Source organism: Tricharina praecox (assembly GCF_024521635.1).
Source record: "Tricharina praecox strain CBS 144465 chromosome Unknown BZA05scaffold_15, whole genome shotgun sequence".
NCBI classification, from domain to species: Eukaryota; Fungi; Ascomycota; class Pezizomycetes; order Pezizales; family Pyronemataceae; genus Tricharina; species Tricharina praecox.
Window position 1 is genome coordinate 719623 of NW_026250417.1, and position 15361 is coordinate 734983.

The 15361-nt window shown below is 53.9% G+C and overlaps 4 protein-coding genes across 4 annotated transcripts; 1 reads left to right on the forward strand and 3 right to left on the reverse strand.

The window, feature by feature from the left end:
• Positions 1 to 3847: 3847 nt before the first annotated feature.
• BZA05DRAFT_426012 (uncharacterized protein) lies at positions 3848 to 5119 on the reverse strand (the record flags this gene model as incomplete). The annotated part of the gene is made up of 2 exons (XM_051485985.1): positions 3848 to 4632; positions 4690 to 5119. The coding sequence occupies 2 exons, from the start codon at positions 5117 to 5119 to the stop codon at positions 3848 to 3850; spliced, it is 1215 nt and encodes a 404-aa protein (XP_051338752.1).
• A 519-nt stretch (positions 5120 to 5638) lies between these two features.
• On the reverse strand, positions 5639 to 7313 carry BZA05DRAFT_454417 (uncharacterized protein; the record flags this gene model as incomplete). The annotated part of the gene is made up of 6 exons (XM_051487519.1): positions 5639 to 6078; positions 6132 to 6328; positions 6380 to 6465; positions 6517 to 6591; positions 6644 to 7135; positions 7193 to 7313. 6 exons carry the CDS (start codon positions 7311 to 7313, stop codon positions 5646 to 5648), a joined length of 1404 nt encoding a protein of 467 aa, XP_051338753.1. The 3' UTR covers positions 5639 to 5645.
• A 781-nt stretch (positions 7314 to 8094) lies between these two features.
• BZA05DRAFT_400989 (chromate ion transporter) lies at positions 8095 to 9925 on the reverse strand. The gene has a single exon (XM_051483949.1). The coding sequence runs from the start codon at positions 9661 to 9663 to the stop codon at positions 8185 to 8187; it is 1479 nt and encodes a 492-aa protein (XP_051338754.1). The 5' UTR covers positions 9664 to 9925; the 3' UTR covers positions 8095 to 8184.
• A 3561-nt stretch (positions 9926 to 13486) lies between these two features.
• Positions 13487 to 14453, forward strand: BZA05DRAFT_454423 (uncharacterized protein). Its single transcript, XM_051487520.1, has 2 exons — positions 13487 to 14075; positions 14142 to 14453. Exons 1-2 carry the CDS (start codon positions 13615 to 13617, stop codon positions 14302 to 14304), a joined length of 624 nt encoding a protein of 207 aa, XP_051338755.1. The 5' UTR covers positions 13487 to 13614; the 3' UTR covers positions 14305 to 14453.
• Positions 14454 to 15361: the final 908 nt, after the last annotated feature.

The window sequence follows — 15361 nt, forward strand, 5'->3', positions numbered from 1 at the left end:
CGAGCCAACGTCAGCTCTGTAGCTCGACAAAGTTACAAAGTTACGAAGTTACGAAGGTTACAAACTGCGCATGTTTCATAACCAAGCATCCACATAGCAATCTTTCCACTCGCTTGCTTGTACATCCTCCGGCCCCACCTCCCCCCACTTCACCCCCACCACAAAGCGGGTGCACCGTGCACAAAGCTCGTAGAATATCTCCGCTTCGGAAAGCTCGGACGACGGACGACGGACGACGACACGTTGCCCTGGGGCCTGGCGGGGTGTCACCACTAGCGAACGCAACCACCGGCCTGATCGCTCCAAGTGCCGGAGATGAATGGGGGTATGTGGGTATTTATGGAGGTATGTATGGAGCTGCGGGAACGAAGGCTGTGGAAGCCGATGCTTGTGCTGATTCTGATGCATGGATGATGGATCTTAGATGTGAATCAGTGGTGCACTGTGTAGTTCGATTCGATTCGGGATCGCCGACGTGCGGTGTTGCGTTGCTGATCATAGAAGCTCACTCGATAGTTGGCGTTGATCCAGAAAAGTGGACTGTCAGGTTCTAGGAAAGGTTCGCTGATTGGGATGTCCCCGGCCATGGCTGAAAAGTATTGGGCCTGTGTAGAAAAGCGAACAGTGTATAAGTAGCGTTCGAATCTAGAAAAAAAATATCTGCGCTGCCTGGTGCCCGACGCTCGTGATATGGCTTTCTTCCTTCAGGTTATGTACCCAGTTTCAAGCTCTAAGCACTCATCTCGCCCAGCAGCCATCCACCTGGAACGGTTACTAAGATCCATCGCATTTCCACCAACCTTTTGCAACCTCCGAAAAAAACCGACCTCCTCGAACCATCACCATCACCGGCGGTCAGTATGTACACGTTACACCCACCCAACCAACCATGCCGGGCACGGGCACGGGCTACTTAGTAGTAGTAACCAGTATGTGCCCCCAAGTGGCGTGACATCGCCGGTCCCAGCGATCCGTTCATCTTCGCCCGTATTTAAAGCTGGGCGTGATCGCATCCGGCGTCTCTCCTGAACTTGGCTCGCCACCAACAAAAAAAAAGAAACGGTTGAGGTAGGTAGGACGAGTAACACAGGTTCTCACTCGCTCCGGTAGGTACATAGAACGAAACAATGGCGGTTGATTAGATTTTGCACGTAGGCAGCGATGCCATATCGTGCTGACCGGTAGCGGGGTCTTTAACCCGGCCGGCCAGGGTCGGCAGGAAATGATTGTGACGGTTCGCCATAGTCTAGATAGGCTGCATGCAAAATAACTTGAAGATCTCTCTCTCTTGAATTTTACACGTCAATGTCAAAGTTCAAGTCTATTCCGGTACCACTAATTCTTAGAAGTTAGCATTCTTCTTTGTCCTTGAAACTTACAAGTTTCGCAACGTCCCCGTACATACGGCGTACATACCGCGTAAGCAGCCTTTGTGGCTTGAAGATTCTCAGCATGCGGTGTCCCTGGAATCTCAACCAGATGCAGCCTCTTCAGCCCTGGGCCGTCAGCCAAGCCCAGCCGAGTCCGGCATTATCTATCGTATTTGGCATTCTAGCATTAACTCAGCTCTGTCTGAAACTTCATCACTTTGTCCCTTCATCACTTTGTCCCTTCATCACTTTGTCCCTTCATCACTTTGTCCCTTCATCACTTTGTCCCTTCATCACTTTGTCCCTTCATTACTTTGTCCCTTCATCACTTTGTCCCTTCATTACTTTGTTTACCTACATACCTTCACGAGCTCGTCGTTTTTTCCCATCTATTTACAGTCGCTTTTTACCAATCTTTCTTATTCACCTCATTAATCAATCAAGTCAAAACAAAGTTTCAATACAATCCCGAAACCAGGTGATCACCCGCGTACTGACAGAGTACTTGAGTACATACGTCGTCTGGAAATGGCGGATCCGCCGACTCGCCCATGTAGGCGAGGAACGCAAGGAACGCGCTCACACGCACGCTCGCACACACGCAAGCCGCCAGAGCCGAATGCCAGTAGTAGTCGTAGTCGTAGTTACCGCCTTACAGGCCACCTGACTTCCGATGATCCGATCCGCAGCCACATCCTACATTCCGTACCCTACCTCGTCGGCGCCGGGACTCGGGAGTGGGATTCGTGAACGTCATCATCGTCCCGGGATTCGGGGCGCCAGATGCTCGAGAGACAATGGTGCATGTCACTCACAGAGTCACAGCGCGCACTCGGCCGCTGGGTATGCAAAAAAAAAAAAAAAAAAAAAAAATAAGAACCGAAAAAACAACCGTAAGCGGTCGTCCAGACGAGCACGAGCACGAGCACGATGCCCGAGATATGTTGTGTTGTGTCGTTGCCGGCACCGGGTCTCGAGCTCCCGGGGATCACATGCGGCTACATACGGCTACGGCTTTCCCGCCGGAGTTTGCACGGATACCGTACTCTATCTACCGTATTCACCCCTGCCGTAGGATCAACATTCAACATCCCCGACCGGGACGGACACGTACCGTACCGTCTTGGTTTTTGGTACCTGGTACATATCATATGTTGAGTGAGATTGGCAGTGCCAACGCCTTGGTCTTGGACTCTGGAAAGTAGATTTGCATGGATGATACCGGTACTGCATTGCTGGGGGGTACGTACGGTACTTTAGAGCACCCGCATCGGTAGCGCAGACAGACATGTACCGGTATATAGAGTACTCGTACATACACAGATTGACTCGAGATTCGAGATTGGTGATGTGGGAGTCCGCAGTTCGCTTTCAGTTCTCTCATGCCTACGAGTCTGCGACCAGAGGCTGAAGTTGTTGGACACAAGCAATTGCTTACTCCGACCGACCGAGAGAATGCGCGTTAGGCAACTGTCACTGGAAAGTTGTAACTAGCTGTCCAGTGTATGTACGGTACATAGAAGATCCACCGTAGCGAACGAGATGTTCTGTCTCAAGGTGCACAACTGCTAGTACTTTATGTACTCTAGATCGACGCATCACCACCATCACTCACATCGCCATCAGTTCCATCGACCGAACAGTCATTTTCCCCCGCGGCCCCTTCGCCGTACCTAGTTTAAGTAGATAGGCTGCATACGAAATAAACTGAAGATCTCTCTCTATCTCTATCTCTCTCTCTTTCCCACGGCCCCACTCCCGCTCCAACGATCGCGATCCACCATCCCAGCCATATCTATGACCAATTACAATCACGCTTCCCCCACGGAAATCCCAATCGTGACCAGGCTCGCAAGCACGTTGACAGTCTGACGGTCAAGGCCACTCCCAACCCCCGGCACTACCACTCCCGTGCGCAGTAATCTGCGTATGCCGTCCGTTCCGGCGGAGCTCACCCCGACGTACTAAGGAAGCCTAATCCATCTTTCGGAAAGGAGAGATGTTGATAGAGAAACTTGAAGCGGTGTGGTTTTCGGGAGGTTGAAGCTAGGTAAACCTAATCCTTTGGAAAGGAGAGATTTTGATAGAGAAAGTTGAAGCGGTGTGGTTTTCCGGAGGTAGGTGGGCAAACGTAATAGCAGTTCGTGAGACGCTGTGGCGTCGTCCGCCGTTCGTCGTGCTTGGTTTATACCGGCGTAAAGAGCTTGGAGTCCCTGGACGTTGCGAATTGTGCGAAGAGCTTCAACTATACATTCAGTAATTTATACGCCGTGGACTAGACCACGCGATTGATAGACACAGTCGTCTTGCTCGCATATAGAAAGTTAGATCAAGTGAAGAAAGCGCAAACATAAAAGATATCCGCTCTTCCCGCCTAACGCTACGCTCCTCGATAACGCCATTTTACACTCGCCCCCTCGACAACGCCACTTTATACTCCCCACCTCACCGCCACCATCCGATCCCGACGACGACGACTACAACTCCTTCTTGAGCGAATGCTCAGGGGCATGGATCCACTCGTAATCGACGTGAACATAGGCCCTCTCGACATCCGGCAGTCCCTCCAGCTTGATCTGCAAGCTCTCGGCAATGTCGTGGGTATCCTTTAGCGACATGGTCTCGGGCAGGACGATGTCGACCTCGACGATGATCCTGGGGCCCGCATGGTACGCGCGGACGGTGTCGATGTGCGTGATCCTCTCGTCGTGCGTCATCGAGACATACGTAATCAATCCTCGCAGCTCCTGGGGCGCAGCAACGCCGATCAGGAGCAGTGACTCGTGGTACACCGTCTTCGACCATGCTCCGAGGATGACGAGGCCGATGACAATGGCGCCGAAGGAGTCGACCCACCAGGCCAATTTGCTGCCGGCAATGGAGGTGAGAAGCCCGAAGGAGTTGACGGGAAGGTCGTTGCGGTGGTCCTTCCACAGGATCATCACCTGCGAGTACTTATGTCTCAGGGAGTAGCAATAGAAAAACAGCACGAGCTTTGTTGCCAGCGCGACTCCGACTGCGATGACGGATGGAAGACTGAACGACTTTGTCTCGCCGTGATCCGCCTTCGCGAGATCGCTAGCGCTAACAACGATGAGGATCAAGGATACGGCGATCATGAGGAAAGCGAAGGCGATGTTCCCAGCAGTCTCAAGTCTCGCCTTGCCCGACGGGAAGCGGGAGGAGTCGACGCGGTTGACGGCGCGGTGAGAAAGTATCAACATCACGTTCGAGAGAGGATCGAAAATGGAGTCGGCCGCAGCTATGACATTGTCAGTGCATGTCACTACTCCTCACTCCTCCACACTCTGGGACGTACTGGCAAACAAGGACAAAGATCCAGACGAGATGGCTGCGTAGAGCTGCAAAACAGCAAGGACCAGATTCGCCGCCAAGGATCCATGAACGGCGATTAAAAATCTGAGCCGCGTGTCGTCGGCCGAATCCTTCGCCTCGCGTCGGTGCTCGTCGACGCTCTTGAGCATCCGCTGGATGTGCGCATTCTGGCTCTCGTAGAAGGATTGTAGGCCCTTAACGTCGCGTTTCTCGGTGGATGAGCGACGCCGCGCAGAAAACGGGATGCGTGAGTGCGGCTTGGTAGCAGACGTCGGTGAGGTGGCCAACTCGGCGATTTCGGCGGGAGATTTGAGGGCCAGGGATAGACGGAGTGGGTCAGGCCTGTGAGCGCGAGGGGATAACTCGATATCATGTTGCTCGAGTACCGTCGTTGTCATACTAGATGTCGCCATTTTGATTTGAAGTATGATGGATGTGCGATGTAAAGAAGGAAGGGAAGAGGAGGGAAGAAATAGAAAAAGTGAGGGCAGCCATGATGTCCCCCCAACTTGAAGTAGGCTTCGTTGCTAGGGTCGTATGGGGCTAAAAATATGCAGAACAAGCATCGGCAGCAGGGTGTTAGCACACGGAAGCCCTACCGAAATGCAGGTTGACGCAAGCCCACTTGACTTGCAATTTAGTAAGCGAATCAGACACGAGTGAGCTACAATGATCATCATTGAATTGTCGATCCCCTCGGATGAATTCACAACTCCGCAATATACAAATTTGTCAAACATGTTATCGAAAGAAGTAAAAAGTAGAAAGTATTGACAAATGGGTATGCTGTCGGAGAAACATTGCGTGCTTATTAGCACAGAGAAAGAACTGGGGAATTCGTTCGAGGGGAAGAAAAAGGCAGAAAATCTTGCAGAAGCAGTGAGTTGAACGGGAAACATTTGACAAATCTCGAAATCACACGCAAATCACATCGGCAGGCTACTCGTCTCTGGCGTTGCTGTTGATGTTGAAGTCTGTGGAGGCGTCGGAGTCGGCTTCTGCCGCGGTCTCAGCCACAGTGTCGTTCTGGATCTGCATACCAGTCGCCATCCTGGAAAGGACATTATTAATGGCCCTTCTGATCAGCACACTCAGCGGCTCGTTCTGGCCTCCTTCAGGACCAGGATGGGCAACCGTAGTATCGTTGTTAGTGACCGAGTAGCATGCTCCAGAAACCCAATCCGGAGTCGGGGCGGAATCTTGAAGAGGGTACATCCCAGTCTGCTGATAGTACATCTGTTCGGCTTGGTCCCTGTGACCCTTCCATCCGGCATAAACTGGATCACGAAGGCAGTACTCGAACCATCCCAGCAGATACTGGTCGTTCTGGAGGACAGTGCGAACCAGATCCGCGAACATATAGGTAGGAACCCTAAAACCGTCAGTTATTGTCCGCAGGGAAGCAGAATTGGGTAGACTGCTCACTTGTTGTGCCACCAGCCATCCATAACTCCCGTGATGGTTCTTCTAGCCGAACCACCGTGCCTCTGCTCTACGACAGTGAGCCATTCCAAACCGTAGCCCGGCTGCACGTTTTCTGGCACTGTATAGCTTCCGGGCTCCTGTGAGGCTTGGTGGGAGCCGTTCTGTTTGGCTGTGGCTTTGAAGCCAGGTTGGACGCTCTGGTGGTGGTTAGCATCGGTCACATCATCCCCGTTGGTGACTCTGCTCACGGTGGGGTCACTCGTGCGGGCGCTGCGGTCATCCCCGGCATTGTCGATCATCGTGTCATTGTCGATCATCGCGGCAAGCTCATCGGCTACTCTGAGGTGTGAGCTATTAATAGGGAATTGAACGAAGAGCTGCTTACCTGAGGAGGCCTGTGATGAGGGAGGACTATGCAGAGTGACTCTATTGCCAACTCCAGCAAAGGATTCGGGTTTATCTGGGGGTAGTTAGCTACCAACAAGAGCCCGACAAAGAGACAGCCGAAATACCCATCAGTCCGTCGTGGAAGTGACCAATCATGATGTTATCAGATCCGTCCCGAGAGTCGTTGATGGTACCAAAGCTATCAGGAGAACCAGGCTCGCCGTTGTAGTTTTCACGCTCGTGCTGATGACCAATGTACTCGGTGGCTTCCAATACAGGAGAAGCAGGCGGGGATTCGGTGTCGGAGCCAACGGGAGTCTCGATGGGAGACAGAGGGGAGTCTCGCAAGAAAACAGAAGGATCGACGGTGCATTTCCCGCCGCATGTACTGCAGTTCGCTGGAAGAGGACCGTTAGGTGCGTCACCGTGGTCTGGCGGGTCAGCGTAGTAACCGAGTAGAGGAGAAGCCGTGTCATTGTTGACGGTTGCACCGCTGTCAGTGGCTCCATCCGCTTCCAGCTCGTCCAGGTTGTGAGAGAAAAGAGACGGCAACCTGGACGAAGAGCAAACTGACATCATATCGCCGTGGTCATTATCTTCGTTGCGGTTGTCTGACACTGGATCGCGAGTTGAGGTAGAGAGGATAGAAACCTCGTCCTCAATTCCATACTCACTCCCAGTAGTTGACAATGGGCTGTCCGACCTGATCGACATGCTGGTTTCGACATCGTCCGCATTGGCATCTTCCAGCACTTTGCCTACTTTCTGCAACGAAATGTGCTCCCACTGGCTCATCGCAGCCGAGAGAGGGCTATTAGGCGTATCATCTTCTTTGTGGTCCCCTCCAAGTACAACCGCGGGAAGGGCTGGAACACCAGTATCAGAAATTCTTGTGGTAGTACCAGCCGCCGCATTAGTAGAGTTCGCCCCAGTTCCTTCCTTGGCTCCCTCCGAGCTCACTTCTCCTCCACTATTCACTGCTGGCTCATCTCCAAGAGTCTTGTATGGCCTGCGTGGCTTGCGTGGCTTGCGTGCGGAGGGGTTTTCGGGACAAGCCTGATATGAGCGACCGGAGCGAGTACTTCGTGTTCCTAAATTGAAGTCGGTGATCATCTCATGCGGCGTATCCCTCATGTCAATCCCAAAGTCGAGAGTCTGGAACAAGTCCTGCTTGGGATTGGTGCGCCCCATTGACCGGAATTTGGGGGGTTATTCGGGGGTTGTAGTGGTTTGGGTGGTGGTTGTGGTGGTGGTTGTGGTGGTGGTTGTGGTGGTGGTTGTGGTGGTGGTTGTGGTGGGGGATTATTGTTGTGATGGAGGTGAAGAGATGTTGAAGTAGTTGTTGTCGCAGAGGTCGTTGGAGTCAACGAAGTGTGTTCCGATAACACACTTCGATGTTCTCCTATACACCAGCACTCACATATTCACTATTGCCTCTGACAAAACAGCGGATTAGTCTAACATTCAATCTTCAATTTTCCTCGACCTAGTAGGCATGTGTGAGTAGTGGTGCATCCGCTTGGTTTCTCTACTCACTCTTCACGATGCCAAACACCAAACGATGATATAACAGTTAACGGTCTTTTCATGCTTCATCTACTGTGCTATGGTATCCCACATCAACGCAAACCACCATCCAATAAATCCACCACCCTTCTCATACACATTACCGCCCAACAGTTCCCCACCAGCCCAGACCGGCCACTCCTCCACCCAAAATCGCAGCCGCCGGCGCGACACCGTACCACTCAACAACCGTGTACGTCGTCGCCGCAACCACCAGCCACCAGGGCTCCTTCGCCAAACTGATGCCGGAGCTTTCCGCAGCCGTCAGGTAGCCGATCTCCCACAGCCGGTACACGGCGGTGAAGACCAACCCTACGGCGGCGGCATGAATACCTCTTAACACGCTGACAACAGTGCGCCTCTTGCGCAGAACGCTCCACAAGCTCTGGAAGCCCACCGATAGCGCAATTCCCGGGAAGAAGATGCCGAGAAAGCCGATCACTGCACCCAGAGTCGTCGACGATTTCGAAAGCGTGAGTCCTCCGAGGTAGACGGCGAAGTTGAAGTTTGGTCCCGGGAATGCCTGGATCAGCGCGAGTCCGAGAAGGAAGTCACGGGGCGACACCCAGCCAGGCTCGACCACGTATTCGCGGAGAAGAGGAATCACGACGGGTCCTCCGCCGAAGATGACGGTACCCGCGAGGTACATGTTGTTGAAGAGGGCCAGCGGCAGAGGTACGTCCTTGAGAACTCCGCGGATGACCATGAGCGTGATGAACGAGACGAAGAACCCGACGATGATGAGGATACCCCACTTGACGGGGACACCATGCTTCGGCATGGTTACCGCCGGAAGGATGTTCTGCTCCTCCTCCTGGGAGCCGCCGTGAGTCGATGGCGCGGATGTCTGCCGGCGCTGAGTTGTCGATGCGCTGTCTGCCAGGTCCACAGGGACAGAGATATTCTCCTCGACTTCCCTCGGCTCCGACTTCCGCCGCTTCATTTTCTCCTTGATGCCCTGCACCTTGGTCTTCATCCAGCAATCCCAAGCCAGCGTCGCCGCGCCTCCGATCAAAATCAGAACCGGGAAGTACCAAAGCGCATTGTAACACAGTCCCGCACAGCCTCCGAACACAACGAGGGCCCTGGTCAGCCTATCGGTGATAGCCTTCTTGGCGAGCTGCACAGCCGCCAACGCGATGATTCCGACGGTCGCCGCATTGAGACCCGAGAGCAGCGCGTACACGGGGTCCGGTAGAATCTCGCCAACACGCTGGATTCCCAGGGCGAGTCCGAACATGCCCAGTGCGCCGGGGAGCGACCAGATGAAGAACACGACGAGGGCGGGGAGAAAGCCCGCGTGGATGTGCGCGATGCTGAAGGCCATCTTTGTCGATGCGGGGCCGGGGAGTGCTTGGCAGATGGCGAACAGCTCCTGGTAGGTTTGTTCGTCGATCCACGGTGTCTTTCCCATACCGTCGACGAAGCGGCGGTGGAGAATCTGGAAGTGAACGGGAGGTCCGCCGAACGACGTGAAGCCGAGATCCCAAGTGCGAAGGAACACATCTCGGAGGCGAGGAAACAGCTTCGTCTCAGCGCCGGCTCTGCTGCCGGCGGAAAACATGGCGGACAGTGACATTGCGAAGTCGAAGTCGAGGTCGATAGGTGAGTATGAGATGGGACGTTGAGAAGGAAGGAACAGTCGCGATACCTACATATATGTAGTGTCGGAAGCGCAGGCTAGCAGATGGCGCGAAATCACAGAATTCGGGTAGCAAATGGGGTGCCAGAATCCATCAACGTGCGACAGGGAAGAGCTTAATTTTCAAGCGAAAAGGGCAATTCCGGCGTTTGACGCGGCTTGGCTCTGGCAGCATGGGATCGCGGGCTCCACAGTGCGCTGCTGAGGAGCACGCTACAATTCAAAGCGGCAACTACTGACTTACATACATAACTGGTTTTCCTGCGAGGTCGGGTACCTTGCTAGCTTTTGACAGCTTAAACCCACCGCGAAGGTTCCAGGACTTCCAGCCTAACATCTGCTAGCAAAGTGGTCACTGCCCAGTTCCTATTGGCTGCAGGGTTTTCTCAGGCCAGGGGAGCTGCGTCGGGTAGCGAGGGCTGCCCATCTTCAATATCAAAATCCGCCGACATCGCGATGAGGGCCAAAAGCACGAAAAACAACATTACCAGGGGTTTTCCGGACAACAAGGAGTTTTTGGAAAGTGCGGACTTGCATTCCAGCAGAAACCGCCATTACAAACCAGCCGGAAGGTTCTTCACGTTTACTGCTCGTCTTCGGCTCACAATGAAGCTTCGAAACTTCATGCTATGTATCCAGTCCAATCTCATTTCCAGAAAGATCATCCGTTCGGTGGTAATCGAAGCACGCTTACCAGTTACTTGGCAGGTCTACACATACCGTAGGTCTGTAGCTAGCAGCTCTGTCGACTCATCATGAGTCTTTCTGAATACAGTACGTACGATGACGGCTTAGGCCAGGCGCCAGCCCCTTAAACGGCGACATAGTACGTGGGCTGGCTTTGTTGACATGAAGACTTTGCCCTGAGCTTGTATGATTCGGGCCGAGTTCGGGAGTGGGACGCATACGGTTTCTTCCGTTCAATCGTCATCTTACGGTATCAGATCATGGCAGCTGCAACCCGATTCCGCGGGGGGGCTCATATGTAACGGGTGATAGTTTGAGGCGTCGCGAGTGATGGGATATCTAGGGCCTGGGTACGGAATTTGAATGTACATACCAGCCACGGGAGGAGGGTGGGGCACGTGCTCCGGACTCCGGAGCATAACCTCCACTCTAAATACCGATAACCGTGCCATGATGTTTCTCTCGATGGCATATGACGTATTGTCGTCAGCTCTTGGTGCTGGTGTTGTCCCTAAGCCGTAATACCATATTCCCACAGCTTTTGTGGTATGTATCTTGCCATACTTATCATATGGCCTAATCACGGGCAAGGCTGGACAACAAATCCACCTCTACGCTCTACAGTGGTCGCATATGCCCCGAATCACATAGCGAGGGGGTCAACATGCGGATGGTGCCTGGGGTTGCTACAAAGATAGCAAGCTCATGGGCGCAAAAGTGAGCGAGAAACCACTGCCATCTCGGGGATAAATTATCTTCCGCTCGGAAGACCACGGGTGCTGCAATAGCACCGGTACACCAGATATACACCAAGCGGAACATGAGAGGGAGGCTGGTATGTATGTGCACCCGTTCATGAGTCATGAGATGCGGCCGCAATAGCAATCCCGGTCTGGGTATTAGACAGTTGAAAGAGGAAGACGAGAATCCTTAGATTACGCGCAGCGGGCTGGACCAGCGCACCGGTTATGCCTACACACGATCCGCTCTCGAGTTGAACCATTCTTCATGAGCGGATTCAGATCGATGGTTGGTGCGAAACGACGGCCAAACTCGCCCGGACGACTGTTGTCAATTTGATGGTCGACACCGTGGCGGTCATAAACGAGAATTCTACTGGTCGTCATCCGTCGATTCCATTGAAGGGATGCTGAGGCGGCGGCAACGAGTGAGGGAATATCTCCCACGCTGTGGCTTCCGAGCAAGAAGAGGACTCCTACAGGTTCCACCGATCATCACCCGCCCTTAAAGGGAGCAGATGCCCAACGCCATACTGTTGTTCTCATTCCACGCCCCGAGTCTATCCGAAGGGAAGCTTGTGTGGTGGGGCGAGAGGAGGACCTGTCGGCGAGAGGAGGAAGTGAAGGAGGACCTGTCGGCGGGAGAAAACGAATGTGGTTAGTAGTGCAGACCAACGTTGGTGGGAATCAACGTTGGCGGCCATGGCGAGGTCGTTTTCTTCATCTCCTTCTTCTTCTCTCTCGATCATCATCTACCGAATAGACAATCAACCTCCATACCTCCTCTTTCTTCTGTGTGTGCTCTCCTCTCGATCCCGCCTCCGGCCTGGAGGGTGTTGGCAAAAGAGCCGTCTGCAAAACTGCACTCGAGTCACACGTACATACAGCATTCGAAATCTACCCTACTACCTCCCGGATACTTCTGTGGGTGGGAGGGTGGCTATTGAGGCCCGCTTTGCACCTACCATCATGATGGTTCGCCGGTCACCACTAAGGCCCACACCGAGAATTTGAAGTATCACTTCCACCAAGTCTTCTCCGACGTTGATTAGGTATCGGTGTGTTCGTAGCTGTTGATTCTCTCGACACTCTTCATTCCAACACTGATCACGGTTGACGGAGAACTAGATGTGCGAGATCACTGTCGGCTCATTGGTATGAGTAGAGTATGTACCAATCTCATGCAGACTCGCTTCGAAACCGAAGAAGCAACCCCGAGAGAGTCGTTCATCGAGTCATCGATGTCAGCATCCAATCCCTTTCGACCATCAACCCTGAATTCGTGTCACTACTCGTATGTAGCACCGAATCTCAGCATCCTCAGCCCCGTGTTGAGTCCGTCTGAATCGTTGCTGCAAGCCTGCAACCGCCTTGGATTCGGAGGGTTACACCCACACACCATACACAGAGCATTCCCACTGGCCACCCCTTTAATTTTGCCACCACCAACCTCTCGCAGTCCAGAACGTGAATTTGTACCACCAACGCACGTCCCGCTTCGTGTTCAGCCCTGAGCTCTAAGCCCAGCCCGACTCGCGATTCGCCCTGTGTCACAGCTGCAGCCTCTGAGCGTGTGCAACAGAGGCTACTGATTGCTGCTGTGCTGGCACTGCTCCCACACCCCCGTTGTGGTACAAGGGAGCCGAGGAGGGTGTAACAGTGTTGCAAACGTGTTGTACGAATGGTCTTTATGCGGTGGCCGCTCGCAGCCATTTCCAGGGACCAGGGGAAGGGGGGAAGCATAACTGGGGGGTTTCGAACGGTGGTTCTTTACAGTCGAGTGAAACTTGCAGAGACCAACTATCCAGCAAAGAGTGCACGCGGGGGGACGAGATTCGTTCCTCGGAGCGTCGATTGCATCACTCGATCGAAGGAGGATTTCTTCGTCACTTCGTGCCCTTGGTTGCAACTTGCAACTTGCACCCGGAATCACCCACTGGGGCGGCGTCTGTCGGACCCGAGTACCAGGTGCACGTATGATGGTTCATTTCCCCGCCCAACGCAGGCATGTCAGGCACTTATCTACTGGAGTGCACCACCTGAGACTGCTAGAGCCCTGCACTTAACTGCGAGACCCTGTGTTCAGTTTGCACGCGCGAGCCAATCCACAGCTGACTGGCACTGGCCGCAGGGCATGATTGGACCGTATCCGAAAGAGTCAATTTTTTGGCTCCCTTCCTCCTCGCTAACCCGCACCCAGGTGTACTCTAGGTATTCTTGGACCCGGGCTTGCCTTCGTGGATCAGCCCAAGATGCAATGCACCGAAGAGACAAACAGGAGGAGGGCGGAGAGGAGACGGGAGGAGAAGCTGGATGAATATAAAAGCAGTATCCTTCCAACAAGTCCATATAACAGTTCAGCAAGCCAACGAACACATCCAGACAATCCAGCAAGCAAGCCTCCTCACAGCCGGTGGCTCGTCTATAATCTTCCTCTCCGTACATACCTCTTCCCGCCACGATGCAGTCCCCCAACGCGCCGGAGCACCCGGCGCACATCGTCCGCATCCCACACTTCCTCTTCATCATGCGGCTGGTGCAAATTTTCCTGAGCGTGGTGATCCTGGCGCTGATGGCCTTCGCCATAACCCAACTGACCAACGTCTTCGGCACCTTCGGCTACAACATCTTCTGCTGCATCTACAACTTCATCGGTGTCGGCTACCTCCTCGTCAGCGTGGCCCGTGCCCCGCGGATATGGAACTGTTGGGCCGCCCTGGTCATCGATATCTTCGGCGTGATATTCTGGATCTCCGCGTGGGGTTCCCTCGCCGGCTGGGCTGCCCTCGGGAATATCGCCTACGATTCCAGTGCGCTGGATCTGTGCCGCCACTATTCGAAGACCGACCAGAGGAAGTGTAATGGACGCAAGGGAGCGTGGCAGGCGAGCGCGGCGACGGCTGGATTGGGCGCGATTGTTTGGTAGCTCTTCACCTCCCTCCCCGGTACTCTCTACTGCTACTGGAATAGCTACTGATGGGATCATAGGGTTCTCTTTGTGGTCCACTTGATCGTCTACTCCATCCATCTCCACCGCCACCGCACCGCGCCTGAGACTAAGCATCTGCCTTCTTCCGGCCGTGCGCTGACCGAGGAGGAGAAGGGCGCCGAGATGAATGTGGTTTCGCCCCAAGGGGTTTACTCCGCCTAGTTTAATGATGATACTGGAGGATGGTGCTGTGAGGAGGGCGGCAGCGGTGGTGGTGGTTATGTTACCAAATGTCTTTTGTTTTCAACTTTTTCTTTGTGACATACTCGGAATAATCCGATGGCGGGTAGGTTATTTGGAAGGGCGTGGCAGCAGACGATGATGTCAAATCCATAGATACCACGAGTTTATGTTCGCACAAGTTCTTCCCATGAATAGGTTTCCGTTTCGTGCGACTGCGATCTGGGTTCTGTCGGACACTGCTGTCTCATTTTCACAACGGAACGGAGGGATACATACCTGGTAGTTACCGCGGAACTCTCCGGGCGACCCAACAACCACAATATCCGAGCGCGTATGCGGTACATACCGGTACTCTATGTAGAAGGTACCGTATCTACCGAGCTGAAAGGCGATGAAACGATCCTCCTCCTGCTCCTGCTCCTCTCCTCCTCCATGTTCATCAGCTACACACATGTGACATAGGTACCTGCATACCACCTCCCGCATCGCGACTGAAATCACACTGGTCCCCTAACTACCGCATCCGTCATCGATAAGCGGCAACCACCTGCGCAACATCGAGAAAACACACCGGTACCGTTGAAATTCCGACTGGTCGAATGCACGCAGGTGCTGGTACTGGTTTCGTCGGCTCAGCCCTCGGGGGGGGGGGGTTGCAGACAAGAGCTGAGCAATGAGCACCGATACCTACTCTACTATATAGTACCGGTAAGCTGGAGCCGCAGCCCATCACGGCAGCCTGCGGAAGCCTGCGGGAGCCTGAAGGGTGCAGTGTTAAGCGAGCGGTGAGGGGCGGGGTGGGGGCGTTTTAAAGGGATCGACGGCTGCGTCTGTGTCACTGCGTGGGGCGAACTTTGAATGAATGTCTTTACCGAACAAAGTGCCGCACTGCCGCCCTCGAGGCGACGAGGCGACGAGGCGTGCCACCGTCGGTAAGAGTAGGATGGGCTTTCGGAATGGATGGGAAACTGGTATGCTCATCCTCCACCACCACCACAATGCCACGGCTCCGACGGCGTTGGTGGAAACGGGAGTG

Coding starts and splice junctions, on each gene's coding strand:
- BZA05DRAFT_400989 (XM_051483949.1), bottom strand. CDS start 9,663: ATGTCACTGTCCGCCATGTTTTCCGCCGGCAGCAGAGCCGGCGCTGAG.
- BZA05DRAFT_454423 (XM_051487520.1), top strand. CDS start 13,615: ATGCAGTCCCCCAACGCGCCGGAGCACCCGGCGCACATCGTCCGCATC. Junction 14,076..14,141: donor GGATTGGGCGCGATTGTTTG/GTAGCTCTTCAC, acceptor ATGGGATCATAG/GGTTCTCTTTGTGGTCCACT.